The 18437-nt window shown below is 47.2% G+C and overlaps 1 protein-coding gene across 5 annotated transcripts in view; it reads right to left on the bottom strand.

Moving 5' to 3' along the window:
• The window catches only part of NUP214 (nucleoporin 214), an 81213-nt gene that overhangs the window by 43766 nt on the left and 19010 nt on the right, over positions 1–18437 (bottom strand). For all 5 annotated transcript variants that reach the window (XM_080670888.1, XM_080670891.1, XM_080670889.1 and 2 more), the window contains 10 exons: positions 16473–16567; positions 12770–12856; positions 12444–12593; positions 11156–11314; positions 8764–8867; positions 6187–6369; positions 5160–5245; positions 4985–5068; positions 2757–3020; positions 1583–1744 (listed from right to left, as the gene is read on the bottom strand). In XM_080670888.1, coding sequence (XP_080527014.1) covers positions 1583–1744; positions 2757–3020; positions 4985–5068; positions 5160–5245; positions 6187–6369; positions 8764–8867; positions 11156–11314; positions 12444–12593; positions 12770–12856; positions 16473–16567 — 1374 coding nt within the window. The remainder of the gene's footprint in view (positions 1–1582; positions 1745–2756; positions 3021–4984; positions 5069–5159; positions 5246–6186; positions 6370–8763; positions 8868–11155; positions 11315–12443; positions 12594–12769; positions 12857–16472; positions 16568–18437) is intronic.

The raw sequence follows: 18437 nt of genomic DNA, 5'->3' as shown, positions 1-18437 counted from the left end.
ATGTTGGGGCTCGATAATCCTTTGTTGTGGGGGTGTCCTGCGCATTAAAGTCCAAGCCATGTTACACAGGTGTGTCAAAAGGGGTCTTGGTCCCGAAGGGTGTGCAGTGCATTAGTTATTCTCCCCCGGAGAGATGAAATTCGGGAGGTGACCAGGTCTTTGGAAGGAAACTTACATAAAGCTCTTTTCCCCCTTTCCTTCCAGTGCCACTGGGATTATAACAAAGAGCAATTTGTAACTCAGCGGCTCTAATGGAAGGAAGAGGTACTCAAAGGAAGAGTGACCGTATTTAATGTATTAGCTGTGAAGGTCACGATGAAATTTACCACACCTATCGTACCTGTTCATTCTTCCCCTTTCTGACTGTATGGGCACCCACACTTGCACGCACACATCCACGCGCTCGGACAACCTTCACGTTAGTGTGACTGGCTCTGTCCCGAGGCTCAGCAATAACATGTGAAGGGTCCCTTTGGAAATTAACCTACTGGGAGGGTTCTTGCCAGACAGAACTAGTCTCACTGTCTCGTGGTCTTGTGATGCGCTGGTGTAAACCAAGGAAGGAGATGAAGAAAGGAAGAGTAGGGAATTGGGTACCTTTTAAAATAAAGGACCTTGTTACTGTAAGTCACGGAGCTCAGCAGTAAAAGCTCACTCTATTAGCCTTGACGTTCACATGGCTGTGAATGTGTTACTTCCCTCTGTGGTGACGTCCTTGCCCTTTTTCTTTGGAAACAGCTACCGTGCAAGATAAAATGTAAATTGCTGCCAATTATAGCAATGATGCTTTTAATAAAAGTGACCCATGATATGCAAAAAAAAAAAAAAAAAAGTAATAACTTTTTTAAAAAGATTTTTTTGCAGCACTCCTGGGCTCTACCACCAACATTGCCAACTGCTGGGGGGTAACGGGTGTGTGTGTGTCTGGGGTGTGTGGCGGGTGGCGGGGGTGGGGGTGCGCAAAACCACTGGCTTGTACAGATGGAGAACAAGTGAAGTCCTTGAGGCCAGCTACCCAAAGTCCCGGTGCAGAAAACGTGGACAGCCACGAACACTGACCAATTGCCGGGCTCACTAGAGTTCCCGCCCGTAACAGCCACAGCTGCCACCCCCAGCAGCAGCTGTATTGCAAGGGGAAGACCTCGGGTTGGGAACTGGTTCTGCTTCTCATCAGACGGGTCACCTTCCCTCTCTGAATGTCACATCACTCAAAAGCAAAACGGGCACACTAATGCCCACCTCCCAGGGCAGCGAGCGTCCTAAGATACCACAAGACAACCTGAACGTTCCCATGTGACCTCACTGCAAAGACTGTGGCCTTCAAGCAGACATTGCTGCAAGGCAGGGATTAACACTTCACCAAAAACCACATTTCCTGCTTACCTGAGTGAGGCAGACCTAGCACCTCCCCTACAAGGAAGGCTCTGCTTCCTGGGAGCGCTTTCCACCAGGAGAGAGGCCGCCCAGCAGTCGTCGTTCTGAACGGCAGCAGAGCCGGGTGCTAGCTTGGCACCTGCCACCCCAGCCCGAGACGCAGACAGCTCACCCCCAGCTCCTGCACAGGTGTGGGCTCCACTCTCACCTGGCGCCTGACTGGCCATCTGGCGTCTCAGTGCCGCCGCAGCGGCCGCCTGCGGAGCTGGGATGGTGTGGGAGGGACCCGGCGCACCGTGCTTCACGGTTTTGGTTGCGAGCATTGTGCTGTCGGCCCCCGGAGGAATGATTTTGCCGGCAGGCGTAGACGCTAAGGGAAAAAAGTAGGTCCGAGAAGAGGAAAACACAAACGTTAAAATGGCCAATTCTCCATGTGAGGTTGCAGGGAAAACGCTAAGATTAAAAACATAGGAAGTACCAGTAAACAGACAGGCTGGCATCCATATCTTTCGAAGATGCCAATGCAATTTGCCTGCAAGCCTCTACTAACTAAGATACTCACATTAGCGACTTTCAGCGTGTTTCATCTCCTGGCACACATAAACTAATCACTAAAACTCTGTGGCACACGAATATGTATGTTTTTTGCCAAGCTGACAAGAAATAGCTATAATTTTGATTCATTCACACCCGGCAGCTTTTGTTGTGTTGTCTGTTGTCATAGCCCAGGTATGACACGTTTTACAAATTCTTGCGGAACACAGGTCGAAAATCGCTGCTCTACACGACCATTTCCCGGACACTGACAGAAAAGGAACCTTTATGCCAACACAGATCAATCTGACTGATTTCCCACGCTCCTCTCCTAAGACCTCTCCATCCCTATCGCACGCTGCTCGTTTGCTCTGTCAGAAGCCACTTCAGTGCACAGCCCGACACTGACGCCGGTCACCGCAGTGAGCCGACACTGACCGGGAGCACGGACGTGCTGGCGAGCGGGGCAGGAGCAGGGAGTGAAGTGAGCTGGGATGTGCAGGGCACGGGGGGGTGGGGGTGGGGGGTGCTGCTTCTCACAGAGGCAAACAGCTCCTGCTATTCCTCCCGAAAAGACCTTCTAAATAAGCGCACACTGGACGCAACAGCAGAGCTGTGACAGTGTCAGCCTCGGTCTCTCTTCCTCACCATGTCCCACCACCTGCTTCTAGGAGCACACACCTCCTCTGGACTGTCTTCAAATTTCTGGACTATCAGCAGGAATGGGCCAGAACCAACGACTCGGTGGGGTGATAGTACAAAACCCAGCTCCAGTTCCTTCCGAAGTTCAAGCCTAACGGGGGGTGGGGGGGAGAGGGGGAGAGTTTCCCGTCTCCTTGGTTCCTTACCTGAAGCGCCTAGCACACCGGGTGGACCATGACTCAGGTGAGATTTGGCAAAAGGAGCCGTCGCCTGGGGCAAGAGGCCGGGCTGGATGGAGGGAGTGCGCACCACGGGGGCATGGCGAGGGACCTGGGTCCCGGCATCGTCATCTTTACAGGGTGCCCGCGTGTCCTCGTTCTCCAAAGACTGGGAGATGGATGACGTCGAGCTGGCTTCATCCAAGTCTTCGTAGTATCTCTGAGACAGGAAGGCTGACCGCGACAGGCTGGCTACAAAGCCCCAAACAAAACCCAAGTTAGTACGAAGCAGCCCAAGGGCTGTGTAATTTTCACTGTGGACAGACAAATAGACCATCTGCAAAGTGACTTAATTATTACTTATTTTAAGTGGAATCAGCTATTGTCCAATGTGAATAAAGATGGTTTTGGGTCTCTGCTCAAATGGGGCTTTGAAATACGGGGCCACGTAGGACGAGAACACTTTGACTGTGAAACAAAAACGGGTGAAGTGAGAGGCAGAATGAACGCTGGTGTGAAAGGGGGGAGCTGGTGCCCTCCGCGATCTCACAGGCAGAGTAATACCGTGTCAGGAAAGTAACAGAAGCTTCCGCACCACGGGGAACGGTCGCACCACTGCCGTCCCTTTTCCAACAAGAATTTCTAAGAACAGGCCTAATGCAAACTGGTAAAACAGAAGGGCCTCAGTCCTGACTGCCTTAGACGTTTCCAGCTAAATCTAATGATTCTTCTGAATCAATCAGGTCTAAAAATACTGTCCCCATTAAAACCAGTTCCCCATTCTGCTCTTCCCCTCAGCCTCTGGCGACCACCGCTCTATTTTGTCGCTGAATCTGACTGCTCTGCTTACTCATAGAAGGAGACTCAGACAATATTTGCCTTTTTGTGACTGGCTTTTTCCTTAGCATAATATCCCGAAGTTTCATCCAGAGTGTAGCGTGTCAGAATTTCCTTCCTTTTTAAGATGCAGGTACCCCCATTTTGTGTATCTATTCAATCCACTGGATGTTTGGCTTGCTTTTCTTTCAGCTATTGTGAGTAATGCTGCCATGAGCACGAATGTACAGAGTATCTGTTTGGGTTCCTACTTCCCAGTCTGTGGGGTATATGCCCATGAGTGGGACTGTTGGATCCTACGGTAATTGTTGAGCTTTTGAGGAACCACCAACTGCGTTCCATGTGCAGCACCATTTTACATCCCTACTACAGTGCACAAGGGGCCAATCTGTCCACACCCGCACCAACACCTGTCATTTTCTGCTTCACAGTGAAGGTCTGTAAGTTTCTAATTAAAAAATATAAAAGTACAAAATTATAAATGTCAGCGTCCCAGTCTCATTTTCAAAAAATCCAATTTATATATACAAAGAAAAAATTTTAAGAGTAAACCAAAATGACATAGTTGATGACATATTTGGGTTGAGGGATAAGAGTAACTTTAATTCTTCGCTCTATTTTTCAAATTATCTACTAAGAGAAGGTAGTTAGATAATGGAAATGATTGTTGAAAAGATTTCACTTGCCTGTGACAATTACCTTACCTAATTTAGCTTTATGATTACAGAAAAATTAACAAATGGCGGTACAATAAGATTAAATTTCTCTCCTATTTTAATTACCAGAAAAGTAATTTGCTGTTGGTATAAAAAAACCAGTTTCAACTCAAAACAGAATTTCAAAAAAGAAAAGCAGATACAAGCACAGAAGCAAAGCACCACTATGCCTGAAGCTGTGTGTAACACGGCTATCTAGGTAATTCATAGCAAAAACAGGCTTTATTCACTGGCTATATGGCTTCTTTTCAGCAAGTGATTTTAGCCATCATTCCCTAATCAGTGGGTTTTTCTCTATCTTCTTAAAAAAAAAATACCATCTTTTCTCAAATACCATCTTCCTCAAACCCCACACCAACCAGGGAAGTCAACTTTCCAAAGCAGAGGCTCCGAACCGTGGAGCCAGCTCAGCGTCCCCAAACCCTTGGGAAGCACTGGCACTGGGTCCGAGGACTGCGGAACGGGGAGGAGGAGCCACAACCACCGCGCGGGCTGCTTGGCCGAGCAGCTCCTGCTCCCGCATTCAGACGCACAGATTCTAGGGGCATCTTCTCCAGCTCCCATTCAGAACCAAAGGAAAACACAGACAGACACCCCCCCCCCACACACACACACCATGTGCTGCTTGGTTTGCGCTAAGAAGTCCAGGCCCCGCGCCTGTACCTGGAGCCGTGGATCTCACGGGTGGAGTCTTCCTCTTGGCCAAGAAGTTTCTCAGTTGTGCCTGTTTCACAGGGGACAGTTTAGCTGCAAGAAATTCATGAGCCGTAAATGCTTAAAACCTGGTCAGCAGAAGAAAGAAAACGAATGGTTAAAGGACTGGGAAGAACGTACTTACCCGGTACTTTCGGCAAGGGTTTGGTGTGAGACTCTATGGTGGTTTTCAACAAGGCATTGCGCAGGCTTTCCAGGTCACTGTCAAAACTGAAATGGGAGAGCGTCATGTAGGAACCGACTGTGACCAGAGAAATCTGAGGGGTGGCGTGCATTGTCCTAAATATAAGCTCAAGAAATGAGAGCATCCCCCATTCAGAAACAGGCCACCTGACCAATCCATGTGATCAATCCCAAAGGAAAGAGATGGCAACCTTAACATCATACCCCGCCTCCCCCCGGCACACGCACTGAGAGAGCTGCAGCAGAGGGGCAATGAACACCTACACCTCTGGCTTAAAGGTGAAACCCAAAACCACCCGGGAACCGTCAAGGGTAGCCTGCCTAACTGCTGCAGGGGTCCTCAAACTACGGCCCGCGGGCCACACGCGGCCCGCCGAGGACATTTATCCGGCCCGCCGGGTGCCACTGCCTGTCCTGCTTAGCAGCCGACTCGTCCCGGGCCCGCAGTGCGCATAGGAATTTGTTCATAGTTTTTTTTTTTTTAAACTATAGTCCGGCCCTCCAACGGTCTGAGGGACAGTGAACTGGCCCCCTGTTTAAAAAGTTTGAGGACCCCTGTGCTAGGGTCTGAAAGTTCCCCCACACAAGCAAAATACCAAACCTAAACTTTGAAACAAGTAAGTCCACCTAATCCTATCAGTTAGTTTTCAATAAAACAATACTGTTACCAGCGTCTACTATCATCTATTGAGCACCTGTTTCATCACACGCACTACTGGAAGCTTTCTAGACTTAACTCCCCAACAACCCCGAGAGGCATATGTTGTTATCCCCATTGTTTAAGCAAAGGAACAGAGGATCAGAGGGTGAGGAACCTGACCAGGGTCACACAGGTGACAGACAGCAGTCACTTTCAAACCCACACCTGAAGCACTTTAAGAGATTCCACCGTACTCCCCAATATGTATCCATTCCCTCAGCCACATTTACTGAGTGCAAGCAGCGAAGAGACCCGCTCTCCCGCACACCTGTGAGTGCTGCTCTGGGAGGGCGCCCCCGAGGGAAGGCGCCACTGGGAAGTGTGGTTGTAAAGTCGCAGCTGCTGCAGGCTGTCCACCAGGCAGTTCAGCCTCTTCCTCTGCTGGTTGATGATCTCCCGGTTGTTGGCCAGCGTGTTAAACAGCGTCTCTCGCTCTGGCACAAGCAGGCGCCTGTTGACAGCAATGAGAAAAGAATTCAACATGAGCGGTTCAAGTAAAGAAACCTCCCCCAGAAGACAAAGACAAGACTACAACCATCACAGTGCAAAGACTAAAACAGAGACTCACATGGGGACGAAAGGCATCGGGAAGTACTAGAACATAAAAACGGGACGGAAGCCTAGCGAGGATACAACATGAGGAAGGCCAGGCCTGCGGGCACCGCTGGCACAATCCCAGAGGCCTGGGTAGAACAGGGTGGGAGACGTGTCAACAACGGGGACAGATTCATTCAGCAACATACTTAGGACATGTGCTACTTCCTGCGTGTACATCACATTCAATAAAGAGAAAAGGCCCAGGAAAGCCGATGGGAGTCAGTCATCTCTTCACATGCTGCCAAGAATCAGTGGAGGAGAGAGCACCCACCCCAGGAACTGCAACAAGGAAGGGCCGGCTCCCTTTCCCTCGGGTGACAGGTTAGTTCAAAATAAAAGAAATTTATTTTTTATTTTAAAATATATTTTTTATTTCAAAGAGGAAGGGAGAGGGGGAGAGAGATAGAATCATCAATGATGAGAGAGAATCAGTGATTGGCTGCCTCCTGCATGCCCCTCACTGGGGATTGAGTCTGCAACCTGGGCATGTGCCTTGACCAGGATTCAAACCGTGTTGTGACCTCCTGGTTCATAGGTCAATGCTCAACCACTAAGTCACACAGCTGGGATCAAGATAAATGTTTCAAAACACATTTCAACAGGGTACAAGGTAATACTTATAGAAAGACGTAAGCAGAAACGCTAGAAAACTGTATAGACTTAAGAAGCTGAACTCTGCATAAAGCACATTGGATAGCACAGAGCTGTCATAAAGGAGAAGCGAGCCCGGCTTCCCTGTTGAGAGAGAAATCTGTCAAACAGAGCAGGACACGCACACTGCTGCTCGCGCCGTCCCCTCCATGTGGCTGAACGGAACTCAGAACTAGGCAGTGAGCTGTGAAATCTCTACTGGGGCCCCGCTGCCCCGGGGCCAGGTGCTCCAGGCCACAGGTGAGGAATCCTTCCCACAGTATCCGAGGGACCAACACTCACCTCTATCTCCCCTACCTATGTTCCAAGCAGATTCCTCAGGTTGGGCACAAAGCCATTCTCCAGGTGGTACAATATAATGCATTCAATTCTGCTCACTGAATTTTAAGCACATTCTGGCCCTGCCCCTTGACATCCCGCCCAGGTTGCCCCACTTAAAAGTTCTGTGATCCCACAGCTTTATAAAGAGGTCAACAGATCATTTCCTGGTTTGTTTCCCCACGTGGTAATCCACTGATCAAATGTAGGTGTTTCAATATGGAGTGCGTGGAGGGCTGATCTGTTTTTCCAATTTCTTGTTGGCCCTCGACTATTCTTACAATGTACTGCATTCTGTTCCTTGTCATACCTTTGTCATCATTCCTCTTGTCCTTCTAATTAGCCACACTAATCAGGAATGTTTCCTTAAAAAGAAAACTTGGAATATACAAAAGAGTATAAAGAATAAATTCCTCTTAACTCTATCTTGCAGCTGTATCTGTGATTATATTGTCAGATTAATTTCCAGCCTCTTTTCAATGTTTAGTTCTCCATGTTAAGATCACCCAGTATTTTGTCTTGTCTTACCTTTTTCGTATTACATATATTGTATCTAATAATCTATATATATAAAAGCCTAATCGACCAGCCGGTAGCTATGATGCGCACTGACCACCAGGGGGCAGGTGCTCAATGCTGGAGCGGAAACCACGGGTATGGAAACATGGAACAAACTGATGAATCTCAGAGGGAAGGAGGGGGGAGGGTGGGAAGAGATTAACCAAAGATCTTATATGCATACTAGAGGCCTTGTGTATGGATTTGTGCACTGGTAGGGTCCCTTGGCCTGGCCTGCGGGGATGGGGCCGAAACCAGCTCTCTGACATCCCCCAAGGGGCCCTGGATTGTGAGAGGGCACAGGCCAGGCCAAGGGACCCCATCGGTGCACAAATCCATGCACCGGGCCTCTAATAGTTATATAATCACCATCTTGTACACTCCCTGTAATGTATCTTTAATGTGGTATTTGGAGAACATGCTAGTCCATGGTTATGTCTGTATTAAGAGAAAGAGACCAGACTCCGAGCCCCTCCTCTAAGCCGTGGGTAAGCAGGGTTAATCCAGTTTGTCTGCATCACGAGTTAGCTGAGCCGCGATATAAATTCTCTGATGCACACTGTTGTGAGCACTGCTATTGTGTCTGCAGAACAAATATCTGGAAGCAGAACGCCGGGGTCGATGAGAATTAACATTTCAGGGTTTTATCCATGTTCCTAAATCTTTTGGAAAGGCAGCAGCACTGTCTCCTGCCACCAGTGGGGGAGGGGACCTCACTCACTTTTGTTTTCTCTTTTGTTCCAGATGCTGATCCCACTCCAAGTCTAGGACATCATTCACATCTTGAACAGCAAACTTCACATATTGATGAAGGCGCCGAATTTCCTACAAGAAAAGAAAATGACTCCATTTTCCAGTAGCTTGGAGAAAGATGTATTAAAACAATCAAAATAATTTTCAATTATTTTTATATTGAGAACTACAATGAACAAAGAAAACATACTAGGTTTTAACATAATCATCAGGACATTATAATCCAAATGAAATCCAGAAACTCAACCTTTCAGAGGGTGTGACAGAGAGGTGGTGTAAAGAAACAGAAACAGAATGGGTGTCGGCCCAGGGCCTCCAGGGAACAGAAGTTCTCGCTTAGTTCTCATTTTTCAGTTCCTCTGAAGTATCTCAGCCTGGCCTAGGAATTTTCCGCTGTGCTCTGGTACTCCAACAGAGCATCCATTTAGTTTTTGCTCTCCCACCCATGAAATTAACTGCATTAGACACAAAATTATCCTATAAAACAGTGCTGAAAGTAATTCTGAACCAATTTATTCAGAACACAGAAGTCATCTCACCAATTAAGAAAATTTCATTTCTTCTCCAAAACAAAAAAATACCACCAACACTAGAAAGTGTATTAAAATGCTTATTATTTTAGGCCTGCAATACTTTTCTTTACATTTTGATCCAGTGTTAACCTTCATGCTATACAACTTGACTTTCAGAAATGAACAATAAAGACGAAGCAGTCCATTAAATGTGTAAGCAAAGGAAGACGGTGTGCACGCACAGGGAAAGCTCTGCATCTGCACAAAGATCCTACTGTGCTTACACGTAGCTTAAAGTTCTTCTTGGGTAACGGTGTACGTCCCAACTGAAAGTGTCGTTTAAAGAGAGTCAAGCTGGTTCCAGGAAGTAGCAGTAACCTCGGCATCAAATATAAATTTCAGCCAACACCTGGCTACGGGAGGCCCTCTCTCTAACACTCAGGCGCAACGAGACCTCCGTGATAAGCTCCCTAGTGCTCTCCCGACTTCATCTCCTGGAACACCCATGCTTCTTTTGAGGCCCGTCACAAACACTTCTCTGGGGCTTGGCTGCTCCCCCGTCTGTAATCCCACAGGCACATACTCCACACTGCATTCGTGTGTCCATCCTCCCCACTGCCACTTAGCCAGCTGTGGGGCTGCACGTTGTAGTGTCGTGGTCAAGAACACAGGCTCTGAGCCAGACTATCCAGGCTCAAGGGTCCAGCGCCTACTAGTGGCGAGACCTGGGTACTTCCAGGACATTTCCTTTGTACACGGCATGAACTAATACATGCTAGCTACTAGGACCTATTTAGCACTGTGAAAAGAGAAACTGACTTCTTTCTGAATGGGCGAGTGTCGCCCAGTACCGTATGCTTCTCTCTTAGTTTGGACCCAGAGCAAGAGGTGAAATGGAGTAGGTGCAGTGTAACTAGATGAGGAGTGCAGGCCATGGTTAGCGCTCCCTTGCGAGGAGGGTTAGCGTCCACAGTGGAGGAGCACCGAGGGATCCCACAGGGCTGTGGGCACAGCCAGGGCTCCCACCTTTCTGGGCGGCGGGACTATGTCGTTCCTTTTCCTACTGTCAGGAAGTGTATCAGCTGGGGCATGTGGACGGCAGGTTTTCTGGGCGGGAGGGGGTTCCTCACACCCACAGACCCTCACGTGCTGGGTGAGCATGACCAGCACTGCCCCCTGTGCCCCACTTTTAAAGGGATTCTAGGCAAATGCAAGGAAGTGGGGATGACCCCCCAAGCTTAGGGTACAACAGCTTGGAATAAATTGAAAGTTGAAAACAAAAACCAGATTTCACGAAGACAGAGAATAAGAATAATTAATGAACAATTAATGAGAAAAGTAGCGCTGCTAAATTATGGCACCCAGGAAAGCAGCCGGGCAAGAGGAGGTCTCGATTCTGGTCCCACTCCTACCACCGCCCTGCCCTGGGCAGGCTCCTCCCCCTGAGGCTCACCTCCCTCACGGTACACTGGGATCGGAATTACTTACAGAGCAGCTGGTTTCAAAGACTGGAAATGATGTGTAAGAAACACCCCGCAGAGTACCTGGTGCTCCATGAGTAGTTGCTACTTCGATAGTTATTATTCATGACTTGATTTCTAAATGTATCTTTTTCAACAGCCTGCTTTCTACCAAGCAGAAGGTTTAATTAAGAATTCTATTTCTGTTTAATGCAAAGAGCCTTACGTGGAAGAGTCCCATTTTTTCTTTGTCAGTTAGGGAAGTCTACGGGGAACGGGTACATTATTCACAGGAAGTGAGCCACTTCGTAAGACGGTCGCCCAGACCCATGCCTCGAGGAGGAGAAGGGCGGAGGCCCCGCTGCCAGCGTGCTCTGCTGGCTCCTACCTGGAGCTGCGCCTCACTCCTGGGGTCCAGTGGTCTCCTGTAGAGCAAGTGCAGGTATCCCGAGTCACAGTTCCTCTCACTCTGTTCTCTGGCTTCTTCAACACCAGCAAAGCCCTCAAGTAGAGTTGTTTTCAGGGTACTTATATCTCCATGAAGAGACTATGAAAGGAATAAGGATGTACTGATACAGAAAGTGGTATTTCTAAGAAATTAACCTTTCTGTTCTGGATCAAGGAAGGTGGTGCTTCTCAAAGAGTTAACATGGTGAACATGTGAATACAGGTAATAGTCATGCAAAAAAAGAATTTCACTGCTTAGAGCAAGATACCAACGTTCTTTTTTTTCCTTGTAATTTTGTGTTGCTGTTAATCTTCATCTGAGGATATTTCCTCCATTGATTTTTAGAGAGAGTGAAAGGGAGAGAGAAACATCGATGTGAAAGAGACATATTGATTAGTTGCCTCCCGCATGTGCACTGACCGGGGCGAGGGATCGAGCCTGTAACAGAAGTATGTGCCCTTGACCAGAATCAAACCTGGGACCCTTCAGTCCACGGGCTGATGCTCCAACCACTGATCCAAACTGGCTAGGGCAATTTTTTTTCTTTTTTCTCTTTTTTAGTCTACCCATCAATATTCATTTAAAAATTATTTTTCTTCTCATTAAGAAACCATTTCTGCTTGGCTGGCGCAGCTCAGTGGTTGAACATAGACCTAGGAACCAGGAGGTCACAGTTTGATCCCCAGTAGGGGGCGTGCACGAGGCAGCCAATCAATAATTCTTATCATTGATATTTCTCTCACTCTCCCTTCCTCTCTGAAATCAATAAAAATCTATTTTTTTTAAAAAGAAGAAAGAAACCATTTCTGACGATGGAAAAGTCAGAGAATAAGTATTAACAGTAGCTGTAATCTTACTGAAGACAGTCACTGCGAACACCTGGAGAACTTCCCCTTTCAAACACCCCAAAGTCAATTTTCAAATACTACCTAACTAACAACAGGCAACTTTTACAGAGTGCCTTGTATGTGTCAATAAGGTAGAAACTATTAGCATTCCACTTCCCACGAGAAAACTCAAACAAAGCGGCTAGATTAACTTGCCCAAAGTCATCTAGTTTATGAAGTGCTAAAGGGAGAATTTGAACTTGGGCATTCCTCCGTGAACGACTCACACACGTAAGCAACAACACTGGTGGTCCTTGAAGAAAAAGCATCCACGCCCATGGGGTGCTAGGAGCACAACGTTGACGGTGCAATCCACTTCGGAAGACCATCGTAACACGAACCTCTGTGGTCTCTTTAATCTCCAGAAGAAAGCCGTGCAGGTCATCCGATTCTGTCCGCAGCATCTTCATCTCCTCCGGGGTGCCCACTTGGAAACAGGCTTTCGCAGTTCGCGCTTTCAGCTCTTCCAGCTCCTTCTGAAAGTGCGCGATCTGCAGAAGCCACACACAAGGAGACTTCTTAGGGTGAGTGGCACAGCAGTAATGTCACTGCTACTGGGCTCGCTGACAGCACACACTCTTGGGACACTCCAAGGCTCAAAGCCAGAATGGAGCAGCCATGTGGGAGTCTGCACTGCTTGGGGAAAAACATGCAGGAGCAATTTTACCTCCTCGCCAATTCCAACTATTACAGGGTCTGACTCTTTCCACTGATGTCCCTGCTTTTCTGTCCCAGGAGTCGGAAGTGATTTCGCCTGAAATGGAAGGCAAAGTATTTAAAATGTCCCCAATACTCCCAGCACGGCTTCTTGAAGCAGTGGGTTCCACGCCTATCACAGGTGGCGCCACTCTTGTAACAGCCATTGTTCCGTCATTCATTCCTTTGAGCCCGTATTTACCGGGTATCTGCTTGGTAGAGGGCATGCTTAGACAGTAGAGAAGAGGTTAACAAGATAAATGAGATCCCTCCACTCAGGGAAGGTCTCTTCCACTGGGATAAAACGAATAATAAAAAGTAAACGAGTCAGATAAATCTCAGCTGGTGATAGTGATACGGAACAGGAAACGGGGACATACAAAGAGAATAAAAGGGGGACGACTTGAGGTGAGCCGGCCCAGAGAGCGCTGCCTATGACCTGAGACCGGAGGGAAGGAGGAAGCCACGGGAAGGTCTGGGGAAGCGCCTTCCAGGCAGTGAAAAGAGTGCGTGCAAAGAAGCTGAGGCATGCAAACGCGCATGACGCAGGGGAGAGAGGAAGTCAGGGTGACGCAGTGAGGTCAGGGTGGGAGCTGGAAAGGGCAGGGGCAGATCATGCAAGGCTACCCCACAGTCTGGGTTTTATTCTCAGTGTGGTGGAAAGCTACTGGTGGAGTTTGAGGAGAGTGTAAGCTACTCTTTAACTTATGATTACAAAAGATCCCTCCTGCTGCTAAGTGGAGAGAGGGAGGAGCATAAACAGGGAGATGAGCAGGAGGCTGACCAGGTAAGAGATGATAACGGCCTGACTCGTGATGTCAGCAGGGGGTGGGAGCTGTGGATTTATGACCTCCACGTCAGTGTAGAGCTGAGGAAGACTTGCTGGAACAGACTGGGGGAGGGGCTCCGGGTTTGGGGCTGGAGCAAACACCTGGTTTCCTATTTACTGAGATGGAATACTAGGAGAGGAATAAGTTCTGGGAGAGAGAAATCAAGAATCCTGCATCAGAAATGCTATAATTTGAGATGACGTCTCAATTATTTAATACCTATAGCAATTAACAGAGTTGTTTTTTTTTTAATATATTTTATTGATTTTTTACAGAGAGGAAGGGAGAAGGATAGAGAGTTAGAAACATCGATGAGAGAGAAACATCAATCAGCTGCCTCCTGCACACCTCCCACTGGGGATGTGCCCGCAACCAGGGTACATGCCCTTGACCGGAATCGAACCTGGGACCCTTCAGTCCGCAGGCTGACGCTCTATCCACTGAGCCAAACCGGTTAGGGCAATTAACAGAGTTTTTAATAAAACGTTTAAGTATTCATTAAAACAGCAAGCATTTACTTAACAAACACCATGTGTCCTGCGCTGTGCCAAAAGCCAGACCTGTGAACTGTTTACTGTGTGCCGCACTGTGCTGAGGGCAGGTGGGGGCTGGCTGGGAGAGGGACAGAAGGAAAGACATGACTCCTGTTCTGAGGATACTAAAATAACCTAGTGGGAAACTGACATAAAATCATCTTTACGTTGCCCTAGCTGGTTTGGCTCAGTGGAAAGAGCGTCGGCCTGCGGACTGAAGGGTCCCAGGTTCGATTCCGGTCAAGGGCATGTACCTCAGTTGCAGGCACATTCCCAGTAGGGGGTGTGCACGAGGCAGCTGATGGATGTTTCTCTCTCATCGATGTTTCTAACTCTCTATCCCTCTCCCTTCCTCTCTGTAAAAAAATCAATAAAATATATTAAAAAAATAAAAAAATAAAAAAAATAAAAAAAATAGAGGCTGCAGTACTAGTTTTTTTTTTTTTTTTTTTTTTTTAAATCATCTTTAAGTTAAACCATAAAAATAAACTGAGATGGCCCTAACCAGTTTGGCTCAATGGATAGAGCGTCGGCCTGCGGACTGAAAGGCCCCAGGTTCGATTCCGGTCAAGGGCATGTACCTTGGTTGCGGGCACATCCCCAGTGGGAGGTGTGCAGGAGGCAGCTGGTCAAAGTTTCTCTCTCATCGATGTTTCTAACTCTCTATCCCTCTCCCTTCCTCTCTGTAAAAAATCAATAAAACATATATTTAAAAAAATAAAAATAAAAAAAAAATAAACTGAGATGACAGACTGTAGATCTAAATATGAAAAGATAATAAAGCTTTTAGATAAACATAGGAGGGGAACACTTTGTAAAGTATATGACTGTCTAACCACTATGCTGTACACCTAAAACTAACACAAAATAATACTGAAAGTAAACTGTAATTGAAAAATAAAATAATAAAAAAATAGGAAAATATCTTTTTTACCTTGGAATAGGAAATGATTTCTAAAATAGAACACAGAAAGCACTAATCACAAAATAAAAATTGATATATGAAACTATTTTAAAATTAAGAACTTGCAGTCATCAAAAGAAACCATAAAAAGAATGAAAAGGCAATTCACAGACTAAGAAAGTAGTTATATTACATGTGTGCGTGTGCATGTGTGTGTATATATATATATACACATATACATATATATATACACACACACACACATATATATGGAACTAACCCTTACAAATCATTAAGAAAAAGACAGAAAACCCAATAGAAAAATGAGTGAAAAAACTTGAACAGTCACCCATATTCACACGGCCAATAATCATATGGAAAAACTCAATTTTACTGGTCATCAGGGAAATACAAGTTGAAACCACAAAACACACCAACAATAATGATGAAAAATACCAAGATTGGGGAGGACGTGGAACAGCTGAACTCGCATACATGCCTGGGAATTACGAGAAATAAAGGCATCGTCTAGGACCAGGAATTCCACACGTGGATATTTATTCAGCAGAAATGCATCCGTTTGTTCACCCAAAAACATCACCTAGCAAGGTCACTGCAACACTATTCACAGTAACTCAAACCTGGGAGCCAGGGAAATGCCCACTGAGATGGAATGAACACACGCAGGACAGCCACCCCACATGATATGGATCAACCTCACCAACATAATGTTGAGCAAAACAGCCAGATACAAGAATTCATGCCGTGTGACTCCATTTATAGAAGGTTCAGACAGGCTAAGCTAAGCTGCACTGTCAGAAATTATGACAGCTGAGCCCCTTTGGCAAGGTGGTAAGTAGAAGGGCACAGACGAGGGGCATCTGGGGTCCTGGTCATGTTCCATTTCTCAATCCGAGTGTTGGTTACCCAGGTGTACCCAGCTGGTGACAATTCACTCAAGCGTGTGTGTCTCACATGAGTACCTTTTCCCCTATGTGTACACTTATTTAACTTTTATTGACATACGATACACATAGGGAAAAAAGCTGATCAACCGAGATGGTGAGGAAGCGGGGCTCTGGCTAGATTTGATTACTTTGAGAATAAGAGAAAAATCAGATGCCGCAGTATTTTCAGACAATAAGAGACTACAACAACCTGAGAGCATCAGTTCCTGCATAAGCTCAGGAACCAGCAGAGGAAATGACGCAGACTCTGGAGCTGAGACACATTTGTAACGTGAGCACAGGGCACACATTACAAATATTCAAAACTCACGTATTTCCCACCATAGTCCTAAGAACTACTGCAAAAGTGTAAATTCTAAAACACAAAAACGCATTTTATAAACATGTCTGCAGGGGAGGTAACTGAACAAGCACAGGATTGCGAGGGAGGTTCAAGTACCTGGGGAGAGCCCGTCTTGGCCACCGGAGCGGTTATCCTGGGCGATTTCTGCCCCAGTGAGGACGCGGGGCCTGGGCCGCCATGAGCAGATCGCCCTGCCAGAACAAGAAGTCAGGTAAGACAGCCAGCCAGTCTTTACTCCCGCCACTCCTCCCATCACACAACAGTCAAGTTTCTCATTGTCCCTGGCCCCTTTCGGGATCTTGGTGAGCAAGAGTGGTGTCCACAGCTGTGTTAGCCCCTGTTCCAAGATAACTAAAGAGCACTCTTACATTTTTAGACGGGAAATTCTTTCGTAAAGCAGATAAACTAGCGTGTCTCTGAACACAGGTAGGAGTACTTGTGGGCAGGCCCAGGCCAGTCACCTGGCCCCTCCTTCCTCCTCACAGAGGCTCCGGTGCACCTCAGGGAGCTGGGGACAGGGGTCCTCAAACTTTTTAAACAGGGGGCCAGTTCACTGTCCCTCAGACCGTTGGAGGGCCGGACTATAGTTTAAAAAAAAAACTATGAACAAATTCCTATGCGCACTGCGGGCCCGGGACGCGTCGGCTGCTAAGCAGGACAGGCAGCGGCACCCGGCGGGCCGGATACATGTCCTCGGCGGGCCGCATGTGGCCTGCAGGCCGTAGTTTGAGGACGCCTGGTTTAAACCATCAGATGAGACCAATGATCCCATCACCTTGTAAGAACTCACAGGGTTGCCGGACCCTCACAAGGCTCACCCGCTGTGCGTTAGAATCATCAGGGGAACTTTTAAAGAAAAACCCCCTCTGGCCTGCGTGTGCACCGAAAGGCGGGCAGTTCAATTCCCAGTCGGGGTACATACCTGGGTTACAAGCTTGATGCCGTTGGGGCGTGTGCAGAAGGCAGCCTATCGATGTTTCTCCCTCACACTGATTTTTTTTTCTCTCTCCCCTCCATCCTCCCTCCCTCTCTCTAAGCATGTCCTCAGGTGAGGATAAAAATAAAATACCAAAAATAAAAATACAAACACACCAAAACCCCAAGTGTCACTCCAGAGAGTCTGATTACACTACTAGGGGATGGGTCCCCCATGAGTCTAGTGTGCAACTGGGACTGAGAGCCAATAAACTAGGACCCCCAAACTTTAAGCATTAAATAATGGCACAGGGTGGGGCACATCTGGGTGGTGAGCAGCAGGAAGTGATAAAGCAAATGTGCACTAAGATTCCAGTTTTCTCTCCCAAGCCATAGAGCCGTGGAAAGACTAAGGCAAGGCTTCTGAACATTTGGGTCTTATAGATGCCTTCAGAACCGCATGGAAAGTCCTAGCGTGCGGTGACGGGCAAACTCCGCAAGGCAGCCCTTTCTCCTGAGCAGCAGGTAAAGAGATGATTCAGGCATCTCACAGCTCAATGCCTGCTTGATATTCACCAAAATAAAATTATTCCTGTCACACAAACACCAAATGGTTACCTGAATGTCTGGCCAGGCATTACCACCGGCACTCATGACAATAACCAAGTTGAAAACTGAGACAGGTCTGGCAAACACCACCTGAACCAATGGACCAGAGAGCATCACTGTCAGGACTAACCAATCATGCGGTGTGATGCGCGTCACCTATGTGGTGTTACTGCTCAAAACGCTTAACCTGAACCTCATCACGCAGGACAACTAGGTCCAAAGGGAGGGACCGTCCACAGACCTATTGGCCTGACCTCCTCCAAAATGTCAGTGCTGTGAAGACAAAAAGGTGGCAAATGTGTGAGACTGAGCCTGAGACCCAGTTGGAATATACCGTGGTCCCTGTTTGGCTCCATTATGAACTGTGGAAATGTGCATATGGGGGCAGATTAGTGTTAAATTTCCTGCAGTGACAATGGGTTGTGTGCCCTTGTTTTTAGTAGATACACTGAAGTACTTAGATGTGAAGTGTTTCATGTTGTAATGAACTCTCAAAGGTTTTAGGAAAAAATGTATTGAAACAAATGGTGCACAATG

The sequence above is a fragment of the Plecotus auritus genome, assembly GCF_963455305.1.
Source record: "Plecotus auritus genome assembly, chromosome: 5".
Lineage (NCBI taxonomy): Eukaryota > Metazoa > Chordata > Mammalia > Chiroptera > Vespertilionidae > Plecotus > Plecotus auritus.
Note: the sequence above shows the minus strand (reverse complement) of the source record. Positions and strands in the feature narration are given on the sequence as shown.